At 46.7% G+C, this 12,500-nt stretch overlaps 1 protein-coding gene across 3 annotated transcripts in view; it reads left to right on the forward strand.

The window, feature by feature from the left end:
* Window positions 1-12,500, forward strand: part of LOC135527745 (copine-5-like) — a 188,911-nt gene that overhangs the window by 128,297 nt on the left and 48,114 nt on the right. For all 3 annotated transcript variants that reach the window (XM_064956278.1, XM_064956279.1, XM_064956277.1), the window contains 3 exons: window positions 6,243-6,284; window positions 6,686-6,761; window positions 10,625-10,678. In XM_064956278.1, the coding sequence (XP_064812350.1) occupies window positions 6,243-6,284; window positions 6,686-6,761; window positions 10,625-10,678 (172 nt within the window). The remainder of the gene's footprint in view (window positions 1-6,242; window positions 6,285-6,685; window positions 6,762-10,624; window positions 10,679-12,500) is intronic.

A 12,500-nucleotide genomic window follows, 5' to 3' on the forward strand; every position in this document is an offset into this window, starting at 1 on the left:
ACCTCAGCCCAGGCCCTATCAGAGTGTGTGTGTGTGATGCTTCGACAGCCCACACCTCAGCCCAGGCCCTATCAGAGTGTGTGTGTGTGATGCTTCGACAGCCCACACCTCAGCCCAGGCCCTATCAGAGTGTGTGTGTGTGATGCTTCGACAGCCCACACCTCAGCCCAGGCCCTATCAGAGTGTGTGTGTGTGATGCTTCGACAGCCCACACCTCAGCCCAGGCCCTATCAGAGTGTGTGTGTGTGATGCTTCGACAGCCCACACCTCAGCCCAGGCCCTATCAGAGTGTGTGTGTGTGATGCTTCGACAGCCCACACCTCAGCCCAGGCCCTATCAGAGTGTGTGTGTGTGATGCTTCGACAGCCCACACCTCAGCCCAGGCCCTATCAGAGTGTGTGTGTGTGATGCTTCGACAGCCCACACCTCAGCCCAGGCCCTATCAGAGTGTGTGTGTGTGATGCTTCGACAGCCCACACCTCAGCCCAGGCCCTATCAGAGTGTGTGTGTGTGATGCTTCGACAGCCCACACCTCAGCCCAGGCCCTATCAGAGTGTGTGTGTGTGATGCTTCGACAGCCCACACCTCAGCCCAGGCCCTATCAGAGTGTGTGTGTGTGATGCTTCGACAGCCCACACCTCAGCCCAGGCCCTATCAGAGTGTGTGTGTGTGATGCTTCGACAGCCCACACCTCAGCCCAGGCCCTATCAGAGTGTGTGTGTGTGATGCTTCGACAGCCCACACCTCAGCCCAGGCCCTATCAGAGTGTGTGTGTGTGATGCTTCGACAGCCCACACCTCAGCCCAGGCCCTATCAGAGTGTGTGTGTGTGATGCTTCGACAGCCCACACCTCAGCCCAGGCCCTATCAGAGTGTGTGTGTGTGATGCTTCGACAGCCCACACCTCAGCCCAGGCCCTATCAGAGTGTGTGTGTGTGATGCTTCGACAGCCCACACCTCAGCCCAGGCCCTATCAGAGTGTGTGTGTGTGATGCTTCGACAGCCCACACCTCAGCCCAGGCCCTATCAGAGCCTCTCCCACACCTCAGCCCAGGCCCTATCAGAGCCTCTCCCACACCTCAGCCCAGGCCCTATCAGAGCCTCTCCCACACCTCAGCCCAGGCCCTATCAGAGCCTCTCCCACACCTCAGCCCAGGCCCTATCAGAGCCTCTCCCACACCTCAGCCCAGGCCCTATCAGAGCCTCTCCCACACCTCAGCCCAGGCCCTATCAGAGCCTCTCCCACACCTCAGCCCAGGCCCTATCAGAGCCTCTCCCACACCTCAGCCCAGGCCCTATCAGAGCCTCTCCCACACCTCAGCCCAGGCCCTATCAGAGCCTCTCCCACACCTCAGCCCAGGCCCTATCAGAGCCTCTCCCACACCACAGGAGTCTGTAATCAGCCGCGAGCCTCCTCTCAATGTAGCTGTCTGTTTGCTCACCTCACCACCCTGCTGAAGCTAATTGCCCAAGATAGTTGGACTGTAGGGGTTGAAACCATAGAAATAGAATTAGAGAGGGAAACCCATTGGACCAAAAAGCAATTTGACTACACCATCATGGGTATTAATGAGGATGACCGTTCTAGTAATTATATTTCTATGGTTGAATATGAACATTGCGAAGACAGAGACCTTGAGAGACATGTGGGGAGGGATCGTCTTCAGATACTGCATCGAGCTGGGGAGAGTATAGATTACACAATAGATTTCCTGTGAGGAAATATATTTTGATTGGTGTTCTTTTGGCAGTCCTGTGTTATTGCTTCTCCTAAATGCAGTAAACAGTGTTTATACGCCTGGGTAACACTATGCAACACTGTAATACTGTGTTATGTAGTCACTGTGTAATGCTGTGTTATGTAGTCACTGTGTAACTGTGTTATGTAGTCACTGTGTAATGCTGTGTCATGTAGTCACTGTGTAATGCTGTGTTATGTAGTCACTGTGTAATGCTGTGTTATGTAGTCACTGTGTAACTGTGTTATGTAGTCACTGTGTAATGCTGTGTTATGTAGTCGCTGTGTAATGCTGTGTTATGTAGTCACTGTGTAATGCTGTGTTATGTAGTCACTGTGTAACTGTGTTATGTAGTCACTGTGTAACTGTGTTATGTAGTCACTGTGTAATGCTGTGTTATGTAGTCACTGTGTAACTGTGTTATGTAGTCACTGTATAACTGTTATGTAGTCACTGTATAACTGTGTTATGTAGTCACTGTGTAATACTGTGTCATGTAGTCACTGTGTAATGCTGTGTTATGTAGTCACTGTGTAATGCTGTGTTATGTAGTCACTGTGTAACTGTGTTATGTAGTCACTGTGTAATGCTGTGTTATGTAGTCGCTGTGTAATGCTGTGTTATGTAGTCGCTGTGTAATGCTGTGTTATGTAGTCACTGTGTAATGCTGTGTTATGTAGTCACTGTGTAACTGTGTTATGTAGTCACTGTGTAACTGTGTTATGTAGTCACTGTGTAATGCTGTGTTATGTAGTCACTGTGTAACTGTGTTATGTAGTCACTGTATAACTGTTATGTAGTCACTGTATAACTGTGTTATGTAGTCACTGTGTAATACTGTGTCATGTAGTCACTGTGTAATGCTGTGTTATGTAGTCACTGTGTAATGCTGTGTTATGTAGTCACTGTGTAATGCTGTGTCATGTAGTCACTGTGTAATGCTGTGTCATGTAGTCACTGTGTAATGCTGTGTTATGTAGTCACTGTGTAATGTAGTCACTGTGTAATGCTGTGTTATGTAGTCACTGTGTAACTGTGTTATGTAGTCACTGTGTAATGCTGTGTTATGTAGTCACTGTGTAATGCTGTGTTATGTAGTCACTGTGTAATACTGTGTTATGTAGTCACTGTGTAATACTGTGTTATGTAGTCACTGTGTAATGCTGTGTTATGTAGTCACTGTGTAACTGTGTTATGTAGTCACTGTATAACTGTTATGTAGTCACTGTATAACTGTGTTATGTAGTCACTGTGTAATACTGTGTTATGTAGTCACTGTGTAATGCTGTGTTATGTAGTCACTGTGTAATGTAGTCACTGTGTAACTGTGTTATGTAGTCACTGTGTAATGTAGTCACTGTGTAACTGTGTTATGTAGTCACTGTGTAATGCTGTGTTATGTAGTCACTGTGTAATGCTGTGTTATGTAGTCACTGTGTAATGCTGTGTTATGTAGTCACTGTGTAATGTAGTCACTGTGTAACTGTGTTATGTAGTCACTGTGTAATGTAGTCACTGTGTAACTGTGTTATGTAGTCACTGTGTAATGCTGTGTTATGTAGTCACTGTGTAATGCTGTGTTATGTAGTCACTGTGTAATGCTGTGTTATGTAGTCACTGTGTAATGCTGTGTTATGTAGTCACTGTGTAATGCTGTGTTATGTAGTCACTGTGTAATGCTGTGTTATGTAGTCACTGTGTAATACACATTATTGAGTAGTGATGGTTTTCTGTTTCACGTTGGTTTCAACATTGACATAGAAGGGAAATGAGATCAAATTGACTTTAACTGGCTTCAGTGGGGAATCATCAGGGATACGAGCCTAATCTCAAGTCTATCAAAGGGTTAGGACAGGGGTCTCTCTCTCTCTGTCCCTCTCTCTCCCTCTCTCTCTCTTTTTCCCTCTGTCCCTCTCTCTCTCTCCTTCTCTCTCTCGCTCTCTGTCTCTCTCTCTGTCTCTCTCTCTCTGTCCCTCTCTCGCCCTATCTTTCTCTCCTCTCTCTCTTTCGGTCTCTCTCTTTCTTTCCATCTCTCTTTCTCTTTCCATCTCTTTATCTCTTTCCGTCTCTCTCTCTATTTCCATCCCACTCTTTCTTTCCATCTCTCTCTCTCCCTCTGCCCCTGTCTCTCTCCCTCTCTCTCTCTCCCTCTCTCTCTCTCCCCCCTCTCTCCCTCTCATTCTCCCTCTCTCCCCCTCTCTCTCTCTTCCTCTCTCTCTCTCCTCCCTCCCTCTCCTTCTCTATCTCTCTCTCTCTCTCTCTCTCCCTGTCTCTCCTGCTCTCCTCTCTCCCTCGCTCTCTCACTTGCCCCCCCCCCTCTCTCTCTCTCTCTCTCTCTCCCTGTCTCTCCTGCTCTCCTCTCTCCCTCGCTCTCTCACTTGCCCCCCTCTCTCTCTCTCTCTCTCTCTCTCTCTCTCTCCTGTCTCTCCTGCTCTCCTCTCTCCCTCGCTCTCTCACTTGCCCCCCCCCTCTCTCTCTCTCTCTCTCTCCCTGTCTCTCCTGCTCTCCTCTCTCCCTCGCTCTCTCACTTGCCCCCCCCCTCTCTCTCTCAGTGTACATTCAGACAGGGATAGCAGGTTAAGACTGAAGCGGAGTGTTTTCTCCCTCCTGGTTTGTGTGATGATAGTTGATTGACAGGGCCTGTGGGGTAAACCCATGTGATCTGTGTCTGAGTGATGTGGAGGATGAGAGGATGTGTCTGTCTTCCAGGCAGTAGTTGCATCCCGACTGCACTACTTTGACTGGGGCACAGAGGGCTTATTTTGGGTTCTCCGCTTCTTCCTACTTATTTTGGGGAACTCTTATCATCATGATGTGTTCCCCCCCCTTAGGGGGTTGTTGTCTACCTTTGGCATGTGGGAGGAGGGAAATAACTCACCCCAAAAGTTTTGGAAACTCATTCTATTATATCTCTATTTCCTCTGATAGAAACTTCATTCTGCACTCGCAAGTGTTACATTTTCCGTTAAATTGTGATTTAAAGTCTGTCATCCATTTTTGTGAAGTGCACTTACTGAGTGTTTTGTTCACAACGTGTTGCAGCAGTACGTGTTGCAGCAGTACGTGTTGCAGCAGTACGTGTTGCAGCAGTACGTGTTGCAGCAGTACGTGTTGCAGCAGTACGTGTTGCAGCAGTGCGTGTTGCAGCAGTGCGTGTTGCAGCAGTACGTGTTGCAGCAGTGCGTGTTGCAGCAGTGCGTGTTGCAGCAGTACGTGTTGCAGCAGTACGTGTTGCAGCAGTACGTGTTGCAGCAGTGCGTGTTGCAGCAGTGCGTGTTGCAGCAGTACGTGTTGCAGCAGTGCGTGTTGCAGCAGTGCGTGTTGCAGCAGTACGTGTTGCAGCAGTACGTGTTGCAGCAGTACGTGTTGCAGCAGTTATGTCTACACAAATTCAATTTAAACTTCACATTCATTGTAATTACAAAGGAGTCTGTTCCAATCCTATTTGCCATTTTATTATTTTCAATGTATGTAATTAGCTAATGTGGTTTTTAAATCTACTCATCTTTTTTTCATAAAAAAAATGTTAAATTCTCTTGATGAGATGATTGGTTTTGTTTTAATTTAATTAATCTCCCTTTAAATGCTCTTTTGAAACCTTTTCATGTGCAATCACACAAACATTTGTCTCAAGGGTGTTATGTGAACTGCTCTGGCTAAGATCAATTTAATTATCAGTTACTAAATGCGTAATGAGCTTTAATGGCCAGTCTCACTGCTATGGAAACCAAACTCAGAGTCTTTTAAGAGTCCAGCTTTCAGGCATTTTAAAGGGGCAATCTAGAATTGATTGGTACATCTATTTTTTTTTTACTTGTATTATTATTGAAGAATATAACTTATAAATGCCTCATGAGCTTAGTTCAGCGGTCTTACTCTATCACAGTCCAAAATCTAATTTATCCAGCCCCATCACTCAGCAGTTTACCAAACAAGAAGCCACATTGTTGTTGTTTGAATCTCAGATTGGCTCTTTAAATTCTAAAAATTCATTCTATTGAAGCTTTTTGAGAATTCCAGAATCCTGCTCTGAAGGACTCTGGAGGAGGTCCAGTGAAAGTAGATATATGAACTAACACACACTAACACACACGCACACACAGATACACAAACACTAACACACACACAGGTATACACACACTAACACACACACACAGATACACACACACACTAACACACACACAGATACACAAACACTAACACACATACAGATATACACACACTAACACACACACAGATATACACACACTAACACACACACAGATACACACACACTAGCACACACACAGATACACAAACACTAACACACACACAGATATACACACACTAACACACACACAGATACACACACTAACACACACACACACACTAACACACACTAACACACACACAGATACACAAACACTAACACACACACAGATATACACATACTAACACATACACAGATATACACACACCAACACACACACACATTCCTCATCCTTGGGTGTGTTTACTTTTTCAGGACAATCAAGGCAGAGGTGTACGACTGGGACAGAGATGGAAGGTAAGGGCACTACAGACACACCCACACTCAATAATGTTTCCACTTGATTCGTTTCCAGACGAGAAATGATTTATGCATGAATGGCAGAACTTTGATTTGTGTTAGGACATTCCTCATCATGTTTTAAAAGATAAAACACTACTACAACACTGTTATGTTTCACTGCTACAACACTGTTATGTTTCACTGCTACAACACTGTTATGTTTCACTGCTACAACACTGTTATGTTTCACTGCTACAACACTGTTATTAGTTTGTTTGTGTTTCAGCAGCTTAATTCCTGCTCTTTTGAGGCAAATACACAATACATCTATCATGTTTCTACATTTCTACACCCCAGAGGGAATATCTATGTACACAGTCTGACATTTTGTTGTTGTGGTGTATTTTACCTTCCAGCCATGACTTCATCGGTGAATTCACAACCAGCTACCGAGACCTGTCCCGGGGCCAGAGCCAGTTCAATGTGTACGAGGTGAGTGGAGAGGAAGGGAGGGTGGGAGGGAGGGAGGGCACTCACCCAATTTGTCTCCCAAAGGCATACAGATAAAACAGAGAATAACATAATAAAACAAAACAAAAACATATCAAATAGACCACAGGCCCTTGTAGGAGGAAGGAGAATAGCAAGCGCAATTCTGACATAATACCTCTGCAACTCAGTTAGGAGACGTACAGTATATCACAGTACTACAATATTAGCATTAGTGCTAGTGTCTACTCAACCTTATGCTAGCATTAGCATAACTTCCCCTGGTTCACACTGAACCCCACTGAGTTTGGCTATGGTAATATAGCAACCTGGACATCATAGTGGATGATGTAAGGGATTAGAAGGAGATGAAAAGTTACAGTGCAGTGCTAGAGAGCCAGGCCTAGACGACACTTCCCTCCCACAACCTTGCATGGGTATTAGGCGTACTTAGGTTACATATTATGTAACCTACATAGTGCACTACTTTTGAACGGATCCTTATTGGCCCAGGTCAAAAGTAGTGCCCTATATAGGGAATAGGGTACTGTACAGTGAAGTGAATATAAGGATAATACTCATTGGATCTCTGAGTCTACTGCTGGTCCCTGATAATTAAAACTGTTGGCGCGTTACATTAAGTCCTGACATTGGAAAGGGGGAAATGGGGGATACCTAGTCAGTTGTACAACTGAATGCTTTCAACTGAAATGTTTCTTCCCCATTTAACTCACACCCCTCTGAATCAGAGAGGTGCGGGGGGCTGCCATAATCGTCATCCATGTCTTCGGCTCCAGGGGAACAGTGGGTTAACTGCCTTGCTCAGGGGGCAGAACGATAGATTTTTACTTTGTCATTTCGGGGATTTGATCCAACAACCTTTCGGTTACTGGCCCAACACTCTAACCACTAGGGGAAGGGAGCGAGAGAATTACCATACGACACACCACGTATTCACCTTGCACACGCTAATTGACAAAGAAACATACCAAAAAAGAAGCAAGGTCTTTTCATACTTTTTTGATTTCAAAAAAGCTTTTCACTTATTTTGGCATGAGGGTCTGCTTTTACAAATTGATGGAAAGGGGTGTTGGGAGACAAACATGAAACATTATAAAATCTATGTACACAAACAACAACTGTGCAGTTAAAATTGGCAAAAAACACACATTTCTTTCCACGGGGCCAAGGGGTGAGACAAGGATGCAGCTTAAGCCCGACCCTCTTCAACATATATATCAATGAATTGGCGAAGGCACTAGAACAGTCTGCAGTCCCTGGCCTCACTCTACTAGAATCTGAAGTCAAATGTCTACTGTTTGCTGATGATCTGGTGCTTCTGTCCCCAACCAATGAGGGCCTACAGCAGCACCTAGATCTTCTGCACAAATTCTGTCAGACCTGGGCACTGACATTAAATCTCAGTAAGATCAAAAAAATAATGGTGTTCCAAAAATTGTCCAGTTGCCAGGACCACAAATACAAATTCCATCTAGAATCCATTGCCGTAGAGCCCACAAAAAACTATACATACCCCAGCACCATAGGTAGCTTCTGCAAAGCTGTGATCAATCTGAGAGACAAGGCAAGAAGGGCCTTCTATGCCATTAAAAGGAACAAACAATGTGACATACCAATTAAGAAATACTTTGATCAGTTATAGAAACCATTGCCCTTTATGGTTGTGAGGTTTGGGGTCTAGTCACCAACCAATAATTCACAAAATGGGACAAACACCAAATTGAGATTCTGCATGCAGAATTCTGAAAAAATATCCTCTGTGTACAATGTAAAACCCAAAATAATGCATGCAGAGCAGAATTAGGCCAATACCTGCTATTTATCAAAATCCAGAAAATATTTGTTAAATTCTACAACCACCTAAAAGGAAGTGATTCCCAAACATTCCATAACAAAGCTCGGTTGTAACGCTAAATGAGTGAATGTGTGTGGAGTCAGGCGCAGAGAGCAAAGGAGGCGGGAAAAACACACTTTAATGTCCAAAATAAACACAGGAACAAAAATAGTATACCTAAACCTGGTATAACTACAAAAACAGAGAGGATAGAGATGCCTGGAGGAGAACCACAACACTGTGACAGACTGGATAGAGAGGCCTGGAGGAGAACCACAACACTGTGACAGAGAGGATAGAGAGGCCTGGAGAAGAACCACAACACCGTGATAGAGAGGATAGAGATGCCTGGAGGAGAACCACAACACTGTGACAAAGAGGATAGAGAGGAATGGGGAAGAACCACAACACCGTGACAAAGAGGATAGAGATGCCTGGAGGAGAACCACAACACTGTGACAGAGAGGATAGAGAGGCCTGGAGGAGAACCATAACACCGTGACAGAGAGGAATGGGGGGAAATCACGACACTGTGACAGAGAGGATAGAGAATAATTGGGAAGAACCTTGGCACTGTGACCAAGAGTATAGATAGGCCTGGAGGAGAACCACAACGTCGTGACAGAGAGGATAGAGGCCCTGGGGGAGAGACGAGGGAGTGGAAGGAGCGGATGGAGACAGGGGAAGGGAATGCTACCTTTGACTTGATATTCAGCACTTCATGCGCCATGTGTTTCCGTGTGTGGATCCTGTAGAATGAGCGCTGGGGATGTTTCACATAACCTTGATCCTCTTATGACCAGCTCCTGCATCATACACGCCTTCCCGTGGTCTCAGGTGCTGAATACACAATAAGGATCTCAGTTATGTTATAGACTCTATCAGCCATCACCTCTCTTCCCCAACCTCATCTGCAATCAGTTCATATTCTCGCTGTGTGTGTGTGTGTGTGTGTGTGTGTGTGTGTGTGTGTGTGTGTGTGTGTGTGTGTGTGTGTGTGTGTGTGTGTGTGTGTGTGTGTGTGTGTGTGTGTTTACACATGTATATTGACATGTGTCGTTCGGGGACACAAACCTTGGTGGATTCCGTCCCGTTCGTTATGTAACATGTAATACACCCAGGAATGATCCGTCTGGAATAACATGTGTACTACACTAAGCCTGAGGGTCTGTTATTTCAGCGTTACCCACTGCAGTTATGGGGCTGAGTTCACATGCCCTGTTACATATACTGTACCTACAGTAGAACATGGGGATGGGGGACGGGGATGGGGGGACGGGGATGGGGGACGGGGATGGGGGGATGGGGGGATGGGGATGGGGGGACGGGGGATGGGGACGCGGACGGGGATGGGGGGACGGGGATGGGGACGCGGATGGGGGGACGGGGATGGGGACGCGGATGGGGGACGGGGATGGGGGGACGGGGATGGGGACGCGGATGGGGGACGGGGATGGGGGACGGGGATGGGGACGGGGGACGGGGATGGGGACGCGGATGGGGGGACGGGGATGGGGGGACGGGGATGGGGGGATGGGGAAGGGGATGGGGGGACGGGGATGGGGGACGGGGATGGGGACGCGGATGGGGGGACGGGGATGGGGGGATGGGGGGACGGGGATGGGGACAGGGATGGGGACGCGGATGGGGGGACGGGGATGGGGACGGGGGATGGGGGGACGGGGATGGGGACGGGGGACGGGGTGATCATACTGGGACGGCAGGGTAGCCTAGTGGCTAGAGCCTTGGACTAGCAACCGGAAGGTTGCAAGTTCATATCCTGAGCTGACAAGGTACAAATCTGGTGTTCTGCCCCTGAACAGGCAGTTAACCCACTGTTCCTAGGCCGTCATTGAAAATAAGAATTTGTTCTTAACTGACTTGCCTAGTCAAATAAAGGTAAAATACCTGATGTTCTTTATTGGCCCAGAGGAATGGAGACATTTAGTGGGATCATTTTTTCCGTGATATTATTTTCATGTATGTTCATGTCGTCCCTGTGGAATCCGAGGTGGTGAACGCCAAGAAGAAGATCAAGAAGAAGAGATACATCAACTCTGGGACGGTGAGTCAATCCCCCCCCCCAAATTTCTTTTTTGTAAAAAACACCAAGTTAAAATCTACGTCTCTTCTTGCCTGGTGCGACTGGATATTTCTCCCCCATCATCTCTGTTTGTTGTGTTCATTAATTACTTTTATGTTTGTAGTACGAGGATTGCAATGGTTTAATTTCTGTAGGTAATTGTTTGTTATCTGATTCCTAGACAAGATAGATACTTTGTTTTGTTATGGTCCAGATAAATAAACATTAGCCTGGTGCCAGATCTGCATGTGCTGTCTATCTAATTCCTACGGACCACTGCGATGTTTGGCATGCAATACTAAACACAAACAGATCTGGGACCAGGCTAAATGAACATCACTAGAAGAGAAATAAGATGTAATGGCCTCAAACAAAGTTAATTGGTGAGAGTCTATAGAGATGATAACTGTCCAATCAGTGACTGAGTTGCTGCTTCTTAACTCCTCCTCCACATGTCTTGTTGTCCAATCAGTGACTGAGTTGCTGCTTCTTAACTCCTCCTCCACACGTCTTGTTGTCCTATCAGTGACTGAGTTGCTGCTTCTTAACTCCTCCTCCACACGTCTTGTTGTCCTATCAGTGACTGAGTTGCTGCTTCTTAACTCCTCCTCCACATGTCTTGTTGTCCAATCAGTGACTGAGTTGCTGCTTCTTAACTCCTCCTCCACATGTCCTGTTGTCCTATCAGTGACTGAGTTGCTGCTTCTTAACTCCTCCTCCACATGTCTTGTTGTCCTATCAGTGACTGAGTTGCTGCTTCTTAACTCCTCCTCCACATGTCTTGTTGTCCAATCAGTGACTGAGTTGCTGCTTCTTAACTCCTCCTCCACATGTCTTGTTGTCCTATCAGTGACTGAGTTGCTGCTTCTTAACTCCTCCTCCACACATCCTGTTGTCCAATCAGTGACTGAGTTGCTGCTTCTTAACTCCTCCTCCACACGTCTTGTTGTCCTATCAGTGACTGAGTTGCTGCTTTTTAACTCCTCCTCCACATGTCTTGTTGTCCTATCAGTGACTGAGTTGCTGCTTTTTAACTCCTCCTCCACACGTCCTGTTGTCCAATCAGTGCCTGAGTTGCTGGGTGAACAGGCAGTGGCTCGGGTGGTTGTTGTCCTTGATGATCTTTATGGCCTTCCTGTAACATCGGGTGGTGTAGGTGTTCTGGAGGGCAGGTAGTTTACCCCGGTGATCCGTTGTGCAGACCTCACTACCCTCTGGAGAGCCCTGTTGTTGTGGGCGGAGCAGTTGCAGTACCAGGCGGTGATACAGCCTGACAGGATGTTCATCACACCTACTCAACACCTGCAGCCTGACAGGATGCTCTCAATTGTGCATCTGTAAAAGTTAGTGAGGGTTTTTGGTGACAAGCCACATTTTTCCAGACTCCTGAGGTTGAAGAGGCGCTGTTGCTCCTTCTTCACCACACTGTCTGTGTGCGTGGACCATTTCAGTTTGTCGGTGATATGTACAATGAGGAACTTAAAACTTTCCACCTTCACCACTGCTGTCCAGTCGATGTGGACAGGGGGCTGCTCCCTTTGCTGTTTCCTGAAGTCCACAGTCATTTATTTTATTTTGCTGACATTGAGTAAGCGGTTATTTTCCTAACACCACACTCCGAGGGGCCCTCACCTCCTCCTTGTAGGCCGTCTCGTCGTTGTTGCTAATCAAGCCTACCACTGTAGTGTCGTCTGCAAACTTGATGATTGAGTTGGAGGCGTGCGTGGCCACGCAGTAGGGGGTGAACAGGGAGTACAGGAGAGGGCTGAGAACGCGCCCTTGTGGGGCCCCAGTGTATAGGATC

The sequence above is a fragment of the Oncorhynchus masou genome, chromosome 33 (assembly GCF_036934945.1).
Source record: "Oncorhynchus masou masou isolate Uvic2021 chromosome 33, UVic_Omas_1.1, whole genome shotgun sequence".
NCBI lineage: Eukaryota > Metazoa > Chordata > Actinopteri > Salmoniformes > Salmonidae > Oncorhynchus > Oncorhynchus masou.